This window comes from Lissotriton vulgaris, chromosome 10, assembly GCF_964263255.1.
Source record: "Lissotriton vulgaris chromosome 10, aLisVul1.2, whole genome shotgun sequence".
NCBI lineage: Eukaryota > Metazoa > Chordata > Amphibia > Caudata > Salamandridae > Lissotriton > Lissotriton vulgaris.
The window spans coordinates 446470969-446492987 of record NC_141698.1 but is presented as its reverse complement, the minus strand read 5'-3'; the positions used below and the strand labels follow the sequence as shown (position 1 = coordinate 446492987).

Genomic DNA, 22019 nt, shown 5'->3' with positions numbered 1-22019 from the left:
ACACACATACACACACACGCATACACACGCCGCCGCCACCCTCTACCCTCCCCCCCCCACACACACACACACATACACACACACACACACCGCCCCCCTTACAACTAAGCCTTACTCACCGCATCGCCGCCACTCCGTCCTGACTTCTGCAGCCACCGCGGGGCATCAACTCCGTGGGCGCGGGCTTCGCGGAAAACGGAAGTCCCGCCCCACGACAGGCGTGACGCTCCCGAACTTCCGTTTTCAGGATGCGCGCAGCTTTTTTTTTTGTTGCTTATCTTCCTCTGCAGTATTTGAGTCTTTCCTCCGGGCCTGCTGAGTTCAGTGCGGGCAGGAAGCATGCTCTTGGCTGGTGTCACTCCCAACAGCTGTAGGTTTTATTGTAGTTTTAAGTTTCACGTTCCTGCGGTCGCATTCAAGTGTAAGCATTTCAGGAATCCGTCTCTTCCCGTTACCCCTTGAACAGTTATGAATGCTTGTGCCTTGATTCTGGGGTGAAAAATGTCAGAATAAGGATTACGTGATGCGTTTGGGGTCGGTGTTTGCTGTTTGGGCTGTTCCATGTTGTCTTCATTCTGTATTAATTGCGCTAAACATTTGATGCAAGAATTGTACTTTTAATTGTGCAGTTGAAAATATTCGTCCCCTTCCTAGTTTGGGGAGTCAATAAAACACGTCCTAAGATGCTAGTTTGGTTTCCCAGGCTTCCCAAAACGGATTTGTGGATATACATTTGTATGCAAGTGTTTATTTTTACCTCTTTGGCTCGCTCACGCTTTGTGGGAATGCCACGCTACACAGTGATTTGCCAAGAACTCCAATGCTTCCCACCGAGCCCTTCCCTTTCGAAGGGATCCTGCCCTTTTAACACATTACTTCCAGTTTGCTCTCTGGTTTGGACGCTGAGTGCATGCACTGAGCACTCTAAAGCTGGAACGCGCCCCTCCTCCACGTGCCTAAAGCTGGAACGCGCCCCTCCTCCACGCGCACGCGCTAATGGAATCCTGGGAAGATCAATCCTCTCTGCGTGTTACGCGAGAGGACGCCGGTATGACGGACACGGTCTGACCCTATTGAGGAGGTTTGGGTGGGAGGGGTCTTGGCGAGCTGAGTGGCCGAACCCTCTCCTCCCTGCCGGAGACAACCGGACATCAGGGTGTCCTCTTCAGCCACTGCCCAATTGTGTGTTTCTTGAAGCCACATATGTACCGTGGGCGGCTGTGCCGCCTCCATGACAGGCCATCAACCGCTTGAGCAGGGCCGGAGCGAGGCCTGCCAGCCTCGTGTGGTATTTGGTGCGGGTGGTTCTTCAGTACAGATACATTGTGGTGTGTGTGTGGGAGAGAGGAAAGACTATTTGTTTTACAGTAATAGTAATTGCATTAATATAGCGCTAACTAACCCTGACCAGGCGTCGAAGCGCTTTTTTCGGCGAGTAGCACGCAGCTGACTATTAGAATTTTTAGGAGTTTTGTAAACTGCTACATGTTACCTTGCCATTACTTCAGGGCCCCTGAGGAGATATCAATGTATATTTTAATAGAAAGGGGCAGCTAGATTCCAGTCGGATGGGTGGGTGCCCGTGCCAGATATTCTTGGAGCCTGGAACCTAACCTATGAGGAGGCTGTAGATCTGACACTTTTGTTGATCAAAATGTACCGATTATTATTTATGAGAGGCTGGCAGTCTGATGCTGTTATCTTCCTGGCTCCAAGGGGACCTTACTGGCATATGTGCACTTAAGGTTCCTGTAACATAACTAGAATCTCACCACATGCAAAGAGCCCTAAGGGACAGGCTAGTCAGTCTTTCGGTCTGTCTCTTTCGGCCTGGATACTATCTTTCTTTCCCTGTTACCATAGCTTTCTTATAAAAAAAGATGTTAATATTTCACTTCTGTTTTTGTATTTTCGACACAATAAAATACACTGAACATAATCTTCACAAAAGTTATTTACAAAAGTTTAAGCTATTGCCATTATAAATTACAATAATTTTTAAGTATTAAATATGTAAAAAAAATAAAAGCCATTGTTATTTGTAATAACGATACATCTAAGTCACATAAATACAACACATATTGCATTACAAATGCTATAGGTGTCACATTTGCAAAAGTTAAAACTATTGGCATTGTAAATAACAAAGCTATTAATTTTGCAATTTTCAAAACCAACACATAAATAAAAAATTGTCATTTACAATACCAATAGCTCAAACTTTCCTAATGCGAGACCTATTGCATTGCAAATGCTTGTCCCTAATGTTATTCTGGATTATGGTATTCTACTATATTCAAACCACACAGGAAAACCCTGCAGAACTCTCCCAACTATTGACACACACGCAACAGCAGCAACAAACCAGCTCAACACTTACCGTTGATTCTCATAGAAGATATATCTGCCAGGAGTCAGGACTTTAAGGAGCTGAGGGTCAGTAGTTTCACTGCTGGTGTACACCAAGGCATCAACAAGTCCATTCACAGTCATAGCGGATCCCGGTAGGAAACTGCTACTATTCCCAATGTACAGAGCCACAGCATCAGGGCCTAGGTGCAGAAGAGGCTTGCTTGCATTCGTGGGAAACAGTTGGTTGACTTTAACAGAAAAAGAAATATGTTTAAATTCAATGAAATTGAAAACACAGATAAATCCTCTTTGCTGCGATTGGAGCTCAAATGCCCACATTACTCCAGAACTAAGCAATTGTGAAGGGTTATGTAACCATCACCTCTTTTTTTCCCCAACAATCCACACAAATATGCACAATGAGTTCCTACATAAGGCCCCATACACCAATTTTGTTAAGTTAGCTCTGTCAAGGCCAAGACAAACTGTAAATGTGCCTCCTATCTAACTCTACAGAAACTCGATGTTCTTCTTCTTACAACTATTCCTTGAAAGAGTTTCATTGATTTTGTATTATATATAGCAAAAGTGGAATAACCAATTAAACGCCCTCCGATTATGGACAAAGTCTGTTAATCAGACTTCACCAACCTCTACCTCCACATTGCCCCTACCACCCCCTGCACTTGGCCTAACACCAAGGCCCATCTGCACCTGCACCTGCACCTGCACTCATTGGTCTCTCAACAGCACCATTCCATAAGCTTGGCTCCCATTGTCTTTTTCCATCTGTTAAGCTACAGAAGACCGTGGTCCAAGAATTTCAAAAAAGAAGTTAGAAGTACTGTACCTAGTAAAAACAACCCATCAAATAAGTTGAAACATTTAGAGTTCATCAGAGGAGGAGCTTCGCCATAAATTTGTCATGCTCCAGTTTGCGGAACTCAAGATTTCCCTTCCTCATTTACAGGTGTTACACGTGACGAGGACACCTAAGTTATAGCTGATAGAGCAATGACTGGCTCTGCTGTTAGACACCATTGAGCCCAGTGGCTGGGTAAACAAACAATGGATCCAACGCACAGGCAGAAAACTCCATGTGCAGAAGGGTCATAGCTCACTCAATCAATCAATATACTTAATTCGATTTAAAAAATAAAATTATCAAGGTCGGACACCGTATACTACATTAAATACATGATAACAGCAACACAAATCAAAGTTTACTCAAAATGAACTGTGCAGATAGTGCATTTGTCATACCTGTGCATGACTTCATATTGCATATATCCCTGCCGAGGAGAGACAGGGATCCCTAAATATGGAGTTTGGTCCTCACCATGGAGGCACTGGCCACTGCTTACCATTGGTTGGCCTTCCTGTCACTCTATTTGCCTGTTTCTAACGTGTGTTCCAGCTTGTCAATCCTATGTATGTCCCTCCAATGGAGCATAGCATATTTACCATCTCTTTTGATAGGCTGATTTTTATACTTCCACTTCTTGCTTACCAAGCACTACTTTTTCTTGTGGGTTAAGCACTTCATGTGTTTTCCATCTTGTGTACTTAATTTCACCTGTAATTGTTGTTACTGTCATCATTCTACATGAGAATATTGTTTCCAAAATTAATAGAAAAAGACTGAGTGAAAAAGGAACATTTCGGATATCAATTTACAGGGAGAGGTTAATACCCCTTTAGTATTTTCTGTTGTGGCAAACGGTACATTTAAACGAATACAGAGGCATACATTTTTCAAAATCACAAGGGTTTTAATTACAAATTTACAGACTTATGGTAATCTTTCCTATGTGCATGTTGGAAATACTTAAAATGTATTTTAAAGCAGATTAGACCGGTAACCTTGATGAAAAAAATGGATTTAAATGAAACTCCATTTTAAAAGAGGCTGTCTCTTCTCTGTCATTTTTTCAGAACATTAATGTTAAATGGTGTTCTTTCAGTTACATTGGGCAGGATCCTTGGTCAATACAGGATAGACAGTCAACAGAAATGTACCCACGTTTGAGGACTCTACCAACACGATTTACCAAAAACATGTTTCCAATGGTGCACATGTGATAACCCTTTTCAGTAGATATTAATGAAAACTGGGTTTGTTTTAAAGACATTTTTTGGACACATAAGCAGAGCACAGAGGCATAGTCAGGGCTACTGGAATTATGCGATTGTGTGGCTGCGTTGATGTTCACATAATTCTAGAGTTGCCACATTTGTCACATAATCCACCTTTTAGAAGGTTTCGGGCCACGTATCACGGTAGTGCACCTTGCTACTTTAAGCACATCTCATCAATTGAGAGCACTTACTCCCCTGATTCTATTCTAGACGACTCATTTGCTCGTTTGTACTAGAAGGTGGAACATTTTAGGCTTACTTGGAATACTGCTACGCTATTAGGGTTTACTGGTTCTCTGATCTAGGATGAAAACAAAATAGTTTGCATGTTGCACTTAGAGCCCTGATAATGTTCCAAAGTCTTGTGCTTTAGTGGAACGAAACGCATTGGCAGTTTTTTATGACCATAAGTGGATGTCAAAATAAAGGAAGAAAGTAAAGAAAACACGAATGGACTATAATTTGCTTTGCTTGGTGCACCTCCTTTTGTTAATTTTGTTGAATGAATCTGTAGCCAGTGGTACCAAAGGGTGACAGGTGCCGGAGCATTGTGCACGACCATTATTTTTACAAAACAGCACTCACCCTGCATTGTGTTAGGATTTATACATAATCCATCATTAGCCTCATAATCTACAGATGTTAACAAAAAAATTGGGTTTCTTGCTCAAACAGTTCAATACTAACAAAAAATATGAAATGTGTTGCAGTGACGTGGAAGGCCCTTTGGAAAGCTGGAATGCAGACCGTTGTTGCCTATTGCTATATTTGGATGTTAAGCTGGCACTAATGAGGTGCAACAAATGGCCAGAGTTTGTTTCTATGTTTACTAACAAGCATTTGCAATCCAATTAGTCTCGCCTTTGGGATCTTACATGTATTTAGCTATGCAGCACATTAGCCTGGGTGCTGAAACATCTTCTCTTCTTTACCATGAAGGTAAAGTAAGCACCAGACTGCGGGACACGCCGGGTACGGGAACACATGGAAAGAAATATTGCCTTTCAGCGGGAAATAGTATAGTCCACAGCTCTGTTTTTAATATAAAATCAGGCCTTTGGTGGTCATATCACGGAAAATACAAGATTTGAAAAAAATATTATTGTCTACAGGTGCTCATGGAAGACAATTTCTATGGACTGGAATCTAGAGAACGCTAAAGTGATCCTGGTATTTTACCGACCTCTGCTGGTCGTTTTCTATCAAGAAAGTTAAATAGAGGCAGTTGCCAGAAAAAAAAAGTCCCTAAGCGGAAACAGACACGTCCTTGGGCTGATCTCCAGAGCCAACAGAGTATATACACATATAGGTATATACACATATAAGTATATACTAAAGTATATACAAGAGATCTTGAATGCTCGACCTAATGATGAAATAAAGAAGTAATACTATTACAAAATGTGCCACATTATGCTGCATAATTTTGCTTTTCTTGCCTTATAATTTACTCAACCCAGCTGCATATTTTAGTCCTCTCCTGCCGCATAATTCCAGTGGCCCTGGACATAGTACTCACGGACATAGGCAGATACAAACGCTCTTTAGAATAGCATTCAGACAAGTTTTCATGGGATGCAACTGGGCCTGCTACAGAAGGACATTCAACAACAGTAGCATACAAAAAAGGTAGGTGTGGGTTTTTTTGGGGAACATGTGATCTTAGTCCTTTAACTGTTAGTTCAATCACCATCTTCAGTCACAGGAGGTGTACTGATGGCAACCGTCCCTCAACTGAAAGCACTGGATTCTGATCGGTTGTCAATGAATGCATACATGCCAATAGACTAGATTCTGGCAGAAGACTACCGATTTTTTAAGCCAAAAGTATTTGATTTAGCTCTCTTGCCTGAAATTGCATCAGCTTCAATAGAAATCAATGGGGAATATCCATTTGCAGGATTTCTTTCAAAATCTCAGACTTTCCGGTTTTAAAATGTTGGCATGTGAATGGGAATGACAGTGAGGAAGGTGGAGCTATAGATTCCTGCTCTGTTTGTGCACTTAGCTGCAATTGGCACATGGCTTACACTATGGGAGGGTGAAAAGAGTTACACCCACCCAGTTGAAAAAAGAACACATACTTTACTAAAAGGTGTGCACTCTAAGCAGCTAACTCGTTTTTAGGTCTCGCGCCTAGCATTGCAGTGCGCAGCATTGCTAGGCGCAGCACGAGACCTCTTGAAAGGGCTTCAGAAAGCTACCCACACTCATGCGTGCGGGTTTACTTTCCCCGTCTGTAATTGGCTTTCGCGTAAAAAAAACAAAAAAACGGCACGCGATTGGGCAAAGGCGGGCCCGCCTTTGCTCCGCCCATTCCCACCGGTGGCCAGCATGCGCAGTTCATGTCCTTCATGTGGTTTGTTATGTCCTTGCCCTTCACCCCAACAAACCACCCCTGTAGGTCACTCCTTGCAGGGGGAAACAGTCATGAGCCCCTCCTGTGCCCTCTCTGTCACAAACCCTTCCTGAGCCCCATGTGTAATGGCATTAGCGATCATTACTTAACAGGGGTTGTGAGGAGAGAGGGGTAAATGATGTTTTATTTTAACCACTTACCTGCAAGCCGGCCGCCGCCTCTCAGACCTCTTCGGCTCCTCGGTTGATAGCAGGAACCAGGAAGCACACAGGCTCCCAGACTACCCTAGACAAATTATGACGCCGCCGTACAGCAGCGTTGTGATTGGCCTGAGTGCCGTGGATCGGCGCTCCGAGACGGACTGGGAGGCTACGCATGTTTTCCACCCAGGTTGTGCAATACAGCTGGTGGACAACATGCAAAGTGCACATGGCAGTTTAGCCGGCCCAAAAAGGCCGTACAAACCATAATGCTCACTTATTGTGTGCTCACTACTCCTCCCCCTGGCCCCTGCTCTGGCCAGGCCAGCCCCGCCTGCACCCAAGTAGGAACGAAAAACGAAAATGATAATATTGGTTATTGTTGGACAGGCCACGTGAAGGGCCGCTCCCCCTCTGCCCGACCAGGCCCGAGCCCGGTCCCTCCAGTGTCACACCCCACCACTTCACGTTTTCCGTCCCCTCCGGGACCCTTGCCTCTGAACATATCGACCTCGTGGGCCCGATCCATTACTGGCCCGCGCGCCCAGCCCGGGCGCCATCTTGGACACTCCGCCACGAGGCCGCGTGGCCCCCGATCGACCCCAACCCTGGGCCTGGCCAGGCCTCAGACATCCCGGCACCACCATCCACCCAGGAGGTGAGCGGACTACTTGGCAAGTCAATGGGAGAAAGAGGTGTCGATGGTTCTCCCTCGCCAGGTGCCGCTCGCCACAACCTCCCCGGGCGCTGGCTCCACCCCCCTGCTGGGTGTCTGGACCCCTTCATCCCGGACCCCCCAACCTCCAAGTGCGAGGGTCCGGACATCAAAGGGCACCAGCCCTATAACTGGGGCAGCTCCAGAGCAGGAAGGCAGTTGTATCCTGGAGTCGAGAGACGCAGTGAAGAACTCATCCTTGACGGACTACTGGCGCTGCCGTAGCCCTGCCTTGCGAACCATCGTCCGGCCTGCTAGCGCTGCCGCAACCTTCGTAACCTTCATCGTCGTCGGGACCTGCTGGCGTGGCCGCGGACCGTTTGTAACCACCATCTTCATCGGGACCTGCTGGCTCCGCCGCGGACCGTCGCTTCCTTCATCCATCTCGGGACCTGCCTGGCTCCGCCGCGGCCCGATCATCTAGAACGCCGAGCTCGAGGATTGAGAGCTATTTTCATCTATTGGTAACAAGACTGTCCCGCTACCCTTTTCCCAATCCAGAGACCAGAATCGAGGGGACCCCTGAGTCCAGACCTCCTTGTATAATTTTACCGTACCTAAAGAATTGCTGATAAAGTATCGTTAAACCTTATCCTGGTGTGGTGTCCGTCTGTGGGGGGGAAGTTACTTGTCTGTACGATCGCTGGAGACGGCTCTCCCCGGAGACCTCTCCCCTTGTCCTCGGCCGACCCTCCCGGTCCGTCTAACATTGGTGGCCAGCGGCGCGATCCGAATCACCGCATAATCGTACAGAGAGTAGCTCACCCCACGACGAAATCACAATGACAACCAAAGAAAGCGGATCCGAGAAATTTCAAATGGAGAAATTGGACGAGTACAGCCATCGTGAATTAAAACAATTCTGCATCGAACTAGGTATCGCTACCACCGGTCTAAGTACCAAAGACGATTTCAAGCATGCCCTAGAGTCCTGGACAGAAACAGGGGCCGTGGGGACCACCAACCAAAACATCGCAGCAGTAGGAAAAAACACCACGGCCCCCGAGGAGCAAAGAACGGGTCTCTCGCAAGACGAGATCCAGGAACGAGAAAAAACACGACTACATGAACTAGAAATGGCCCGGCTCAAAATGGATGTTGAACTTAAACTGGCCGAACAAAAAATAAGCTTAGAGCACCTGCGTCTCCGTGAAGAAAGAGAGGAAAAACAGAGACAAAGGGAGCTCGAGGAAAAGAGGCTGGCGTATGAACACGAGCGCAAACTAGCTGAGATAGACTTACGCAAGCAGAACAGAGAATTAGGGGTGCCCGAGCAACCCCGCGACCCAGGGGCAACAGAAAAAAAGGTACACATCCCCAAGGATGTCGTTCGAGAATACTTCCGAGAGGACGACATCCAGCAATGGTTCAAGGCCTACGAAATCGCTATGACCGCCCACCGGATCGATCGAAGCGATTGGGGAGCCGGTCTATGGGGGAGATTCCTCAATGAGGGCCGCGATGCCCTGCTACAGCTCCCGGACCATCAGATGACCTCCTATGACCACATGAAAGCTGCCCTCCTCACCCGCTATGGGCTCACACCCGAGATGTACCGTCAGAGGTTCCGAGACTGCACCCGCATCCCGGGTACAACTTGGGTGGACTACGTGAACTACTTTAGCCGAGCCTTCGAGGGCTGGATCAAGGGAAGCAATGTCACAACGTACAAACAACTCTTTAACCTCATGGTGTGGGAGCATCTATCAAACAATTGCTTCATTGAGCTCCGGCAGCACCTCCTCGACAGCAAATTGACTGATCCACGGCAGCTCGCAGCCGAGGCTGACCGGTGGGAAATCACCAGAGTGGGCCGAAATGGGTCCTATGAACAGAACCGGAACAACAACGGTCAGCACCGTCCCCGAGGAGGAGGGGGGGGCCAAGGGCGAGGAAGAGACAACGCTCCGGTCGCCCCCGCTACCAGCACCACCCCCCCGGCCAACCGGGGCAGCACCCCGGCGCGACCGGGATACAGAGCCAATGTCACGTGTCACCGATGCCAACGGGTCGGCCACTATGCAAACGACCCAAATTGCCCGCAGTACCAGAGCCCAAGACCCCGCCAAGTGGCCGCTGCTGCCCTAGGGGAAGAACAGATCTCCGAGGAGCAGGAAGAATACGAACAAGAGCATCAAGAATGGGAGCCAGCCGCCATGACTTTAGCATGCTTAGGGGGGAAAGACATGGTCCCGCGGGTCCCCCTACCCGCTAACACCCGGAAGTACAGCCAATGGGTGAGCATCAATGGACGCCAGGCCGAAGCCCTCCGCGACACCGGGGCCAGTGTAACAGCCGTCCGCTGTCACCTGGTGACCCCAGAACAGTTCATACCAAACATTCTCTGCCCTGTCCGTTCAGCCGATAACTCGGAAAGTCTGTGTCGGATGGCCTGCGTCCCTTTCGAATGGGGAGGGGTCTCCGGCATGTTGAAAGTAACGGTCCGAGATGATGCTCCCGTAGACTGTCTCCTGGGAAATGACCTTGAAAGCTCGCCCTGGGCAGCCGTAGAACGAAGAGAACACCTGGGGATGTTGGGCGTCCCGGACTGGGCGTGCGTCACCACCCGGTCCATGGCCGCCCGTGCCAACCCCCGACAAGAGGAACCCGAATGGCCGGCGCCCCCTCCCCCGGTCGCCCCAATCGAAGACACCGACCGTGCCGTCCCCCCAGAACCAGCTCAACCTCCGGACCTCGCTGGCCTCGACCAGTGGCATCACGAGGGGGGACCCACACAGGAACAGTTTCGCCAAGAGCAAAAGACCTGTCCCTCCCTCGAGGGACTCCGCCAACAAGCCCTCGCCCAGAGCGCAGGAGATACCTCCGGAACACATTGGATCTACTGGGACAATGATCTGCTATACAGTGAACAAAGGATCGCGGAGTTGGGGGCCAGCCGAGTGCTAGTGGTGCCCCTCCGTTTTAGGGACTTCTTGCTAAACCTGGCCCACGATGTCCCCCTGGCTGGACACCTGGGTCAGGATAAAACCTACAGCCGCCTAGTAACCCACTTCTTCTGGCCCAAAATGAGGAATGATGTACTCCAGCATTGCCGATCTTGCCCCACGTGCCAAGCCAGTGGAAAGAGCGGCCGCAAACTAAGGGCCCCCCTGCAACCATTTCCCGTGGTCACCACCCCGTTCGAGAGGGTCGGGATAGACATTGTGGGGCCCCTGGACCCCCGTACAAAACAAGGACATCGGTTCATCCTGGTACTAGTGGACCACGCCACCCGCTACCCCGAGGCTGTTCCCCTGCGAACTGTGACAGCCCCGGTGGTCGGCCGGGCCCTGATGGGGATCTTCTCCCGTGTGGGCTTCCCCAGAGAAGTCGTCAGCGACAGGGGCACAAACTTTATTTCCAAATATATGAAGTCCCTCTGGAACAGTGTGGGGTCACCTACCGATTCACGACCCCCTATCACCCTCAAGGAAACGGACTCGTTGAGCGGTTCAACCGCACGCTCAAAGGGATGATTGGGGGGTTGGAAGAGCCCCTCCGTCGCCAGTGGGATGTGCTGCTGCCGTGCCTCCTCTTCGCATATCGAGAGGTCCCCCAGAAGTCCCTGGGCTTCAGCCCGTTTGAGTTATTGTATGGACACCCCGTACGGGGGCCTCTCAGTCTAGTCAAGGAAGGCTGGGAATTGCCCCCTCTAAAGAACCCCCCAGATGTCTTCAAATACCTCCTAACCCTCCGCAACCAGACCCGACGGTTCAGAGAGCTGGCAAAAGCAAACTTGGAGGCCAGTCAAGAGGACATGAAAAAGTGGTATGACCAAAATGCCTCCTCCATCGAATTTGAACTCGGACATCAGGTGGGAAGCGGCCTGGTGGCCCCTCTGCAGCTCAAGATTGCCGCCATCCAGTCCTGGCAGCCCCCCATCACCCAGACCGAGGTCCGCGCCTTTTTGGGACTCACGGGCTATTACAGACGGTTCGTGAAAGGCTATGGTACCGTAGTGGGGCCCCTCACAGAGCTCACGTCCAAAAATCAACCCAAGAAGGTCAACTGGACCCCAGATTGTCAAACAGCCTTCGAACAACTGAAGGCCGCCATGTGCTCCGCCCCTGTGCTCCAGGCCCCCGACTACAGCCGGGAATTCGTCGTCCAGACGGATGCCTCCGACCACGGCATTGGGGCGGTCCGGTCTCAATTGAACACCGAAGGCCTTGATCAGCCAGTGGCCTTCATCAGCAGGCGACTCCTACCTCGAGAACAACGCTGGAGCACCATCGAGAGGGAGGCCTTCGCCGTGGTATGGGCCCTCAAAAAGCTCCGGCCCTACCTCTTTGGCACCCACTTCCGGGTGCAGACCGACCATCGACCCCTGCAGTGGCTGATGCAGATGCGGGGGGAAAACCCAAAACTACTACGTTGGTCCATCTCCCTACAAGGGATGGACTTCACTGTTGAACACCGGCCTGGGCCAGATCACGCCAACGCAGATGGCCTGTCCCGGTTTTTCCGCCTCGACGAGGAGAGTCCCCAAGAGGATGGGTGACTCTCCCCGCCTTCAGCTGGGGGGGACGCATGTTGGACAGGCCACGTGAAGGGCCGCTCCCCCTCTGCCCGACCAGGCCCGAGCCCGGTCCCTCCAGTGTCACACCCCACCACTTCACGTTTTCCGTCCCCTCCGGGACCCTTGCCTCTGAACATATCGACCTCGTGGGCCCGATCCATTACTGGCCCGCGCGCCCAGCCCGGGCGCCATCTTGGACACTCCGCCACGAGGCCGCGTGGCCCCCGATCGACCCCAACCCTGGGCCTGGCCAGGCCTCAGACATCCCGGCACCACCATCCACCCAGGAGGTGAGCGGACTACTTGGCAAGTCAATGGGAGAAAGAGGTGTCGATGGTTCTCCCTCGCCAGGTGCCGCTCGCCACAACCTCCCCGGGCGCTGGCTCCACCCCCCTGCTGGGTGTCTGGACCCCTTCATCCCGGACCCCCCAACCTCCAAGTGCGAGGGTCCGGACATCAAAGGGCACCAGCCCTATAACTGGGGCAGCTCCAGAGCAGGAAGGCAGTTGTATCCTGGAGTCGAGAGACGCAGTGAAGAACTCATCCTTGACGGACTACTGGCGCTGCCGTAGCCCTGCCTTGCGAACCATCGTCCTGCCTGCTGGCGCTGCCGCAACCTTCGTAACCTTCATCGTCGTCGGGACCTGCTGGCGTGGCCGCGGACCGTTTGTAACCACCATCTTCATCGGGACCTGCTGGCTCCGCCGCGGACCGTCGCTTCCTTCATCCATCTCGGGACCTGCCTGGCTCCGCCGCGGCCCGATCATCTAGAACGCCGAGCTCGAGGATTGAGAGCTATTTTCATCTATTGGTAACAAGACTGTCCCGCTACCCTTTTCCCAATCCAGAGACCAGAATCGAGGGGACCCCTGAGTCCAGACCTCCTTGTATAATTTTACCGTACCTAAAGAATTGCTGATAAAGTATCGTTAAACCTTATCCTGGTGTGGTGTCCGTCTGTGGGGGGGAAGTTACTTGTCTGTACGATCGCTGGAGACGGCTCTCCCCGGAGACCTCTCCCCTTGTCCTCGGCCGACCCTCCCGGTCCGTCTAACAGTTATTATCATCTAGTTTTCTTCTTTAAACTACTGGCAAAGCAGTGGGGCTCCATCTTAGCGGGGGAGCCGCCGCTGCGAAGTGGTCTAGCTCTCAGGGCTCATGCTGCATTACCCCTGTGGCGTTTTATGGCGCGCTAGGATACCATGATTGATGTTTCCAAAGACCCGTAATTCCATTGCACTGGACTCCCTGCAAGCAAGCTTCCCCCAGAACCTGTGAACCAATAGATTATCTTGCACCCGCTGTTACTATGGCCTTGTTTTAGTTTTCCATTAAATCCCTGCAAGCTTAGCCCAGTTATGTGAGCCAACAGCAAGCTTTGCTCCTACTGTTACTGGGGCCTTGCTGTTGATTTCCATTAGGCACGTTTGACTGAAAGCAATACATTTGTTTCCTGTTGATTGGTTCTGATCATCAAGTTGCACCTGCCTATTCTGTAAGGTCAAAGCAAGTGTACTAATAGGTTTTCTTCAAGGGTTTGAGAACCTTTCAGGCGGCCATGTGTCCGACATGCCAACTAGGGAAGCTGGGATTCTCATCTAAAATTTATCTACCATTTTCTAGAATCCCAGAGCAGGTCGGCTGGACCTCTTTACCTGTCATGGAGCATAAAGAAGAAATCTATTCATCAACACAATCAAATTGACTTAACAACCCAATTAAGTTTGGACTCAAAGGACCACCAACCACTGAATAAAGTTTACAGATTTATTACAAAGCCAGAAACAATTGGATGTACAGACATCTCAATAAAAGATTCAGAAGATAAACTGGCACTAATACAAACATAATTCTACGCAAGAGTCTCAGACGACTCAAGATGAAAATCAAGATTAACTCAAGAACCATCAGGCAAGCAATGATGGCTCCCACCTGAGTTTTAGAATGCATTTACAGAAAGAAAAAGATTCTTTGGTTAGACTGTTCCTACACTAACTCTAACGTGACATCCCTACTTAACATTTCCCCCAAGCATGAATAAAGGTGTCGCAATGGTGACTTCCAAAGAAGTACACTCACTTTCCTTAAGCAGCCTCGGCTACCGAGCTCGTTCTAAGATGCTTCTTTCTACCCTTTACTCTGCCTCAAGCTCACAAGCTACCTACATCTTGCTTTTCCCAAGACCCCACTCTCTGACTCTGATCTACTCTTCAGGCTGGCTAAGTCAGTCTCCCTCTCCCCCCAAAAACAGTCGACACACCTTCAGGTACGCCCCTCTGGCAAGCGCTCATCTCCGGATTTTTCCAGCATGGCACCTCTCAACCAACATCCGTTGAAGTGTCCTTGGGTCCCAGGCACCTTCTCCGCTAAATGTTGCACTCCCAAATTCCTTGGCTGCTCCTCTGCGCTTGCGCCTACCATCCTAACTCCCTACACAATGGGTCTTTCTACCTAACGAGCTAGTCGACCTTGCACCTGCAAAGAAGTGCACGAGAACAGCTCCAAGCATAATAGAATTTACAGTTCAATATTCACCGTGAAGGGCCCCTTTTCAGAAAAAGAAAATCATTTCTCCAACTAAAGCTAACTAAAGAAATTCAGCTAGGCCTCTACTGGCTTCAGCATGTCTCAGGCCACTGCACGTTTAAATGCACTATCAACATAACGTGAGCATTACATTTCAATCATTTAAACGCTATTCTAATGCAAGAAATACATTTTCCATACTGAAAACCTATGTTAATTCATTCATTAATAAACGCCTGTTTACTCCATTAAGGCACACCATTGTTAATGCGACATTCCACATGTGATTTTCATCTCTACGTTAAGCAAACACCACATTTTCTTAAGGCACTACGTTGTCAACAATTAATAAACACTCCATTACAGATTATATTGATTCTTAGCCTAATGTTACATTTCTAAACTACATTAGTAAGTCCTCTAAATATGTGGGTGCTGACTACTTGTGAATATGATGCACCCCTACAAAATTTCAAGCTGACTTGGCGCTCTCTCAGTTCCCCCCTTTGATGACCTGTGTCATCACCCACATGACACCATCCCTGTGGGTAGAAACCGATTTAAGCAGAGCTTGTTGCCACTTTCCCTCTCTTGAGCAACTCCATGTTTCTCAGACTCCGAAATATGACTGTCCTGCAGTCTCTCCATACGTCTGTCTTGTGCTCTCATCGTTCTTTCCAGTCTTCTTGACCTGTACTACTTATAACGCTCTCACTAAACCCCACATTCCAATCACACATGCCACAACTATAATAAGAGGTTTTAACACAAAGCCAAGGAAACCCTTTTCAAGATTTGCAAACCAACTACCAACCTTCTCAAATCCTTTGCCAATCTGCTTCCCATACAGTGTCTTCTGTCAGATCTTCAATCTCATACTGAATTGTGCTTATATATTTCTCCAGGTCCTTGTGGTAATGTTGCTTATATATTTCTCCAGATCCTTGCTGTTATCTGGTATACAAGTAAAATATTCCTGGACCTTCAAAAGTTTACAGACTCCTTCCTCTTTGGCTACAAGGACGTCTGAAGCAAGACTGTTTTATAAAACCTTAGTCCTTATCAATAACATCTCACCCTCAACAAACATCAATGACTTTGCTGTGTTCATTGACAACTCATGCACAACAGTCGCCAATCTCCGAATCTTCACGTCATTCAGGATCACTCCCAAGGTGGTTATCATTGCTCCAAAAACATCCCCAACAATTGCTCCTGCACTTTCACCTTGTTTCACTCTCTCATGTTGTCCTCCTTCTATGAGAGCAAAGTCCCCTGTATGGTATATCTTTGGGAAAATGATCGCCAGATAACACGTCCCATACCACTTCTCAGGCAGTCTCACAAGCATTCCTCCCGCAGACAAAGTACACAGTCGGAATCACTTGCACCACACTCTGCAAGAAATCCTTCGCATAATACTCCAGAGTGAAAGTATGCTCACACGTAGTGTGGCCTACATCCACGTTTTCATAATATGTCTGTGGTCTGTGAATGCACAACTTCCCTTTCTGCACTTCATCCAGAGCTATCGGACCATAGCTTCCCTTTGCTTTGTGTAATCTTTCTTCATCCGTCCAATTCACTTTACCCTGTCCTGAATCTCGCAACGGCTTTTGTTTCCTGTACCTGTCTTCTACCTGTTCTATGAATTTCTTCTGTCTCTGACAATAGGCAAGTCAAATTATGCCGTGAGCATATGATGTGTCTAACTCTCGTGTTGGAATAAAATACGTTCCAAGCCTGTCCTCTGACTTATAATAATCATATTTATTCAGATGTTTACATGCTGATACTTCAGGAAGCACTGCATCATAATTAGAAAAGAAATACTCAAAATTGTTACGCCCATAAAATATGCTAAGCAGCAAACTACATGATATTCCATATGTCAATGGAAGGTGATGGTATCGAATATCCTCATCTACTGAAGCTGGCAACTGCATGCACACAACAATCTTTCGCACCCATCGCATCAATATACTCATACAACTACTTCACATACGCATTAAGTTTAAAATTGCCCTTGGACAAATCTGCATGTAACCTACGGCTTTCTTCTAGCAGCAAAGCCTTTTCGGCTCCTATTTGGACCTCTTTCTGGCTAGGAGTGGTAGGTGTCGGTATTCCCTCAATCTCCACTGCCTGCTCATGTGGGGCTAAATAAGAAACTACAACTACTAATATGATGAAGAGTATCACTCCTCACAAGTGTGCCTACAATGCACCTAGCTCTAGGGGTCAGTTTTCCAGCCTCCATGGTCTCAGGACTAATTTCAGTTTGTCGTTCCGCAATAACACAAAAGTCTCTTTTCTTCTTCAATTACTTGAATCACTTGAACCACCTCAGAAGCTGAAAGTCCCCTTTAGTTTCAGTTCCTTGTGTACAGCAAACCCTAACCCTTCTCCGTCCTCTGTGGGAAGTCCCTAAAAATGTTTCCTCTTCCACTCGGATCTAGGTTAGTTTCAGCAGCTATTTACAGCAAAAGTCTTTCAGTAGTCTATGATCAGATGTGTTCCAACTGCATCCAACACATATTCCAGAAGCTCAAGACGAAGTATAAAAGATAGAAGAGATGGTATTTCAGGACCAAACGTAGGAAAAATCAGTCTACTTAGAATCAGATGACGTATTCCACTCAGTATTGGAGGATTTGGAACAGTGATGGTCAGTACACCTTCGATCTCAAGTCCTGGTACCAACAACAGCACATCCAATTTAATGTTGGGACTGGTACTGATCACTGTCACTGCCCTCACCCTCCCCGATCTCAGTACACCTGGCATCAGTCACAGGGTAGGTCCACTCAAGAGTGGCGTACCTTCGACAAGGCACCCTCGTTCGCCTTGATCTCCTCGGACCCCTCCTCTCTTGCTCTCCTTCGTCTGTTACAAACTCCTCTGACACAGGAGCAAGATCCCTTTCGGAAACCAGTCTCAAGTTCAGTCGCCCTTGTCTCTCTGGCCACTGCGTCTCCGCACCACTCGCTCTTCTGCTTCTCTTTTGCTCACCCTGCTCACAACTTTTCTCAGTTTGCTCTGATTCCGGACCACTTTCACAGCAACTTCCCCTTTCGGAGATTAACTCAGAGTCGCTGTTGTCGTAACCCTCCTCAGCTTGATCTGGTGAGCAACCAGCCTCGTCAGACACCCTCACAGCTTGGCTTGTCCTCTCTTGTGGCCCTGCCACCGTAGCTGGATTTTAATTAGAGAGAGGAGCTGTTTCTTCCAAAGGTGCTGGAACTCGACGGGTGTGAGAAGCATGCACCCAATTCTGCAATCCTCCACACTTCACAGCAGAGTTCGTCACGAGGATGATCTGATAGGGTCCCTTCCAACGAACATCCAAACAGCTCTTCTTCACGTGCTTCCGCACCAACACCCAGTCTCCCGGACTCAGGTCATGGCAAAGGTCACTGGCAGCCGGGACCACAGCAGCCTGCACCCGATGAGACACAGAATGGATGACATCAGCGAGTCCCCTGCAATAGTCAAGGATCTGATCATCTGTGATACTCAGCAAGGCTGTCGATGGGACCGACGGTAACCTCATTGCCCTCCCCATCAGTACTTCATGAGGTGAAAGACCTGTTCTCCTGTCTGGGGTACTGCGCATGCTCATTAACACCAATGGCAAAGCGTCTGGTCACTTTAGGGACGTAGATGAGCACACCTTTGCCATTCGGGCCTTCAAAGTTCCATTTATCTGCTCCACTATCCCAGAAGCCTCAGGACGATAGCTACAATGAAGTCTCTGATCTATGTTCAGTGCTTTGCAGAGCATTTTCATGATCTCACTATGAAAATTAGTCCCTCTGTCCGATTCCAAAGAGGTCGGAACTCCGAACCTAGGGACAAGTTCCCTCAACAATAGCTTAGCTACTGTGAGTGTATTGCACCTACGTGTTGGGTATGCCTCGACCCACCTGGAAAACACACACACAACCATTAAGATGTATCTCAAATGATTGCACCTGGGCATTTCAATGAAATCCAATTGCATTCTGTTGAAGGGCCCACCGGACCTCCCAATGTGACTCATGGTGACTGAAGTTCTTTTTCCAACATTCATTTGTTGACACATAACACACCTCGGACACACAGCTTCTGCCACTGCACAAAATTTTGGGTTGTACCATGTTTGTCTGAACACCTGCACCATTGCATCCCTGCCCAGATGCACTGCACCATGAATCTGTTGTGCCATCGGACTCAACAACTCATCTGGAAATACTGCTCTTCCATCATTTGAGACCCAAATATCCACGTCTCACTTCACACATCCAGAATTGATCCACACATTCTTCTCATGGTCTGACACTTGTTCCTGTATGTTCTTGAGCTCATCCCAAGTTTCGGCCATTTCAAGCATTATGTTTAACTCTGTTCTTTCCTGTATTCCCTCTACAACTTGTTCAGTAAATGAGTAACCTTGTTCGGCACAGAAACGTGCAACCTCATCCGCATAGCGGTTTCCCAGTGACACGAAATCTGTCCCTTTACTGTGAGCAGTACACTTTACAACAGCAATTTCTTTGGGACATTGCAAAGCCTCTAAAAGCAATCTGACAAATTCCCCATTCCTGATGGGGGAACCAGATGATGTCATGTAACCTCTCTGGGACCACAACTGGTAGAAATCATGAACTACACCAAACCCATACTGGCTGTCAGTATAAATTGTGATCCGAATTTTGTCTGCTGCCAAGCAGGCACGCGTCAGAGCAATTATTTCAGCTACCTGAGCGGAGTACACTCCTTCCAGGTACACAACTTCAACAACTCCCGTAATGGTACACACAGCAAACGCTGCTCTCAATTGCCCAACACTGTCTCTTATGCACGAACCATCAACAAAGAAGAAATTTCATCAGGGTCAGTCACCAGTTCATCAACAATGTCAGGTCTAGGTTTGGTGCACAATTCAGTCACATCTAGACAATCATGGTCCTCACAATCTTCATCTAGTGCATTTGGCAACAGCATCAAAGTGGCAGGATTCAAAACAGAGCACCTTCTAAGGGTCACATTCTCCGCAGCAAGTATAACCTGCTGTATAATCAGTATAAGTATGATCAGCGTGTGAGCCTGTTGTTCATCAGGTGCTGTGTCTTGGTCCTGGTCATTAGCAACTCCACTGAATGAGGAACATACACCGCCAGTGGATGACCCATCACAATGCTTTCACATCTCTCAATGCTGAAACCTGTTGCAGCAACGGATTTGAGACATCCGGGCAACGCTGCAGCTACTGGATCTAGAGTAGCTGAGAAGTAAGCAACTGGTCTACGGACAGCTCCATGATCTTGCACTAAAACTGCTAATGCACATCCTTCTCGCTCACAACAGAACAATGAAAATGATTTGTTGTAGTCAGGCATTCCCAGCGCTGGAGCGCAACATAGGTCCCCTCGCAGCTCAAGGAAAGCTTTCATACAGTCGTTGTCCCATGGTACCGGATCACTCACATCCTTGTGCGTCAGTCTCTGCAAAGGTTTCGCCTTCAGGGAGAAGTTGACAATCCACTGACGACACTAGCCAACCATCTCTAGGAACATCCTAACTTCGCTCTGGGTCGAAGGCACCATCATATTCATGATTGCCTCAATTCTGTTGGGTGACACCTTCCTTTTACCTTTCTCAATTCTGTGACCCAATTACTGCACTTCAGTCAGACAGTACTGCAACTTGTTCGGCGACACCTTGTGTCCATTCTCTGCCAAATGGTTCAACAAGGCAATGGTATCAATTCTGCATGCATCTTCAGTCTCTGACGCAACAAGGAGATCGTCTATGTACTGGATGAGAACAGAGTTCTGCGGCAGCACTAGACTCTCAAGATTCTTTTTCAATATCTGATTGAGGATCGAGGGACTCTCTGTGTACCCTTGAGGGATAGGACTCTCTGTGTACCCTTGAGGGATACGACACCACCTTAAGACACGGTTTTCCAGCTTAAAAGCAAAAAGAAATTGACTCTCTTCATGCAATGGAATTAAGAAGAAAGCCTGGCAAAGGTCTATCACAGTAAACCACTCAGCTTGACACGGAATCTGAAACGGTATCACTGATGGAATCGGTACCACTGGACAACATGGAACAACTATGTTGTTTACTCGCCGTAGGTCCTGTACAATTCTGAACTTCCCGCTGGGTTTCTGCAAACCCATGATCGGGGAATTACATGGACTGCCCATGACCTCCTTCAGGATTCCCTGCTTAATCATGGACTCAATCACAGGCTTTATCCCTGCAATCGTTTCTGGGGTCATATCATACTGAGGTGTTCTCGGGAATTCAGCATTTTTCTTCACCTGAATCTTGACTGGCTTAACTCCTTTAATTAATCCAATATCTTCCCCTGTGAAATCCCACACCTCCCGTGAGACTGAATCTCTCAAGTCAAGTGGAAGTTCTTCCACAGTCAAAGCAGGATACATTTCTACGCACACATGCAGGTTTGCAACCTTAAAGGCAGCATCATCATCATTTGTCTGCAGTTCCACTCCCTTAGGGGTGCAATAGATGGTACAATTAAGCTTGCACAGGAGATCCCTCCCTAGCAAACACACAGGGCTCGAATCACACACCACAAATTGGTGTTTATCCCTGAAATTTCCTATCTTCACAGGAATGGGTTCGGTTAAAGGGTTTGTCATTTTCCTGTTAGCAACACCTACAACTTGGATTGTCTGTCCTGAGAGGGGTAGGTTAGGAACTACTGCAGATCTTACAGTAGAACGGGTAGCACCAGTGTCAACCAAAAAGGTGGTAGGATAACTGTCAACATCAGCTTCTACAAATTGGTCCCCTCTGGTCTACCTCACAAGACTGCCCCAAGAGTACAGTCCTTCTCCCCTCTCAGGCACCGTCATGCCAACGGGTCAAAGTCACAATAATCACCTTCAGTCAAAAGAGGCATCTGCTTGTAAACCTTAGTCCCTGACGAGACCTTCGGTGGCTGGGGGACCTGGACCAGAGGGGTTGAAGTCTCCCCTTTGATCGTCTTAGTCTTTGCTACTGATGTTGTTGTCACCCGAGGAACCTGAACCTGAACCTCCTCTTCCTCCTCCTGTTGTTCCATATTCGCAGGATTAAAGGGACACTCGAGTCTCCAATGTCCAATCTGATGACACTGGTGGCATTGAGTAGTCTTCTTCAGTGTTGCCAAATTCATCCTAGGTTTCGAGTCATCACAATTTCCCTTCT

The 22019-nt window shown here is 48.4% G+C and overlaps 1 protein-coding gene across 1 annotated transcript in view; it reads right to left on the bottom strand.

Moving 5' to 3' along the window:
• The window catches only part of LOC147685381 (uncharacterized), a 354664-nt gene that overhangs the window by 246907 nt on the left and 85738 nt on the right, over nucleotides 1–22019 (bottom strand). Inside the window, exon 3 of the mRNA XM_086941295.1 lies at nucleotides 2381–2600. Coding sequence (XP_086797421.1) covers nucleotides 2381–2600 — 220 coding nt within the window. The remainder of the gene's footprint in view (nucleotides 1–2380; nucleotides 2601–22019) is intronic.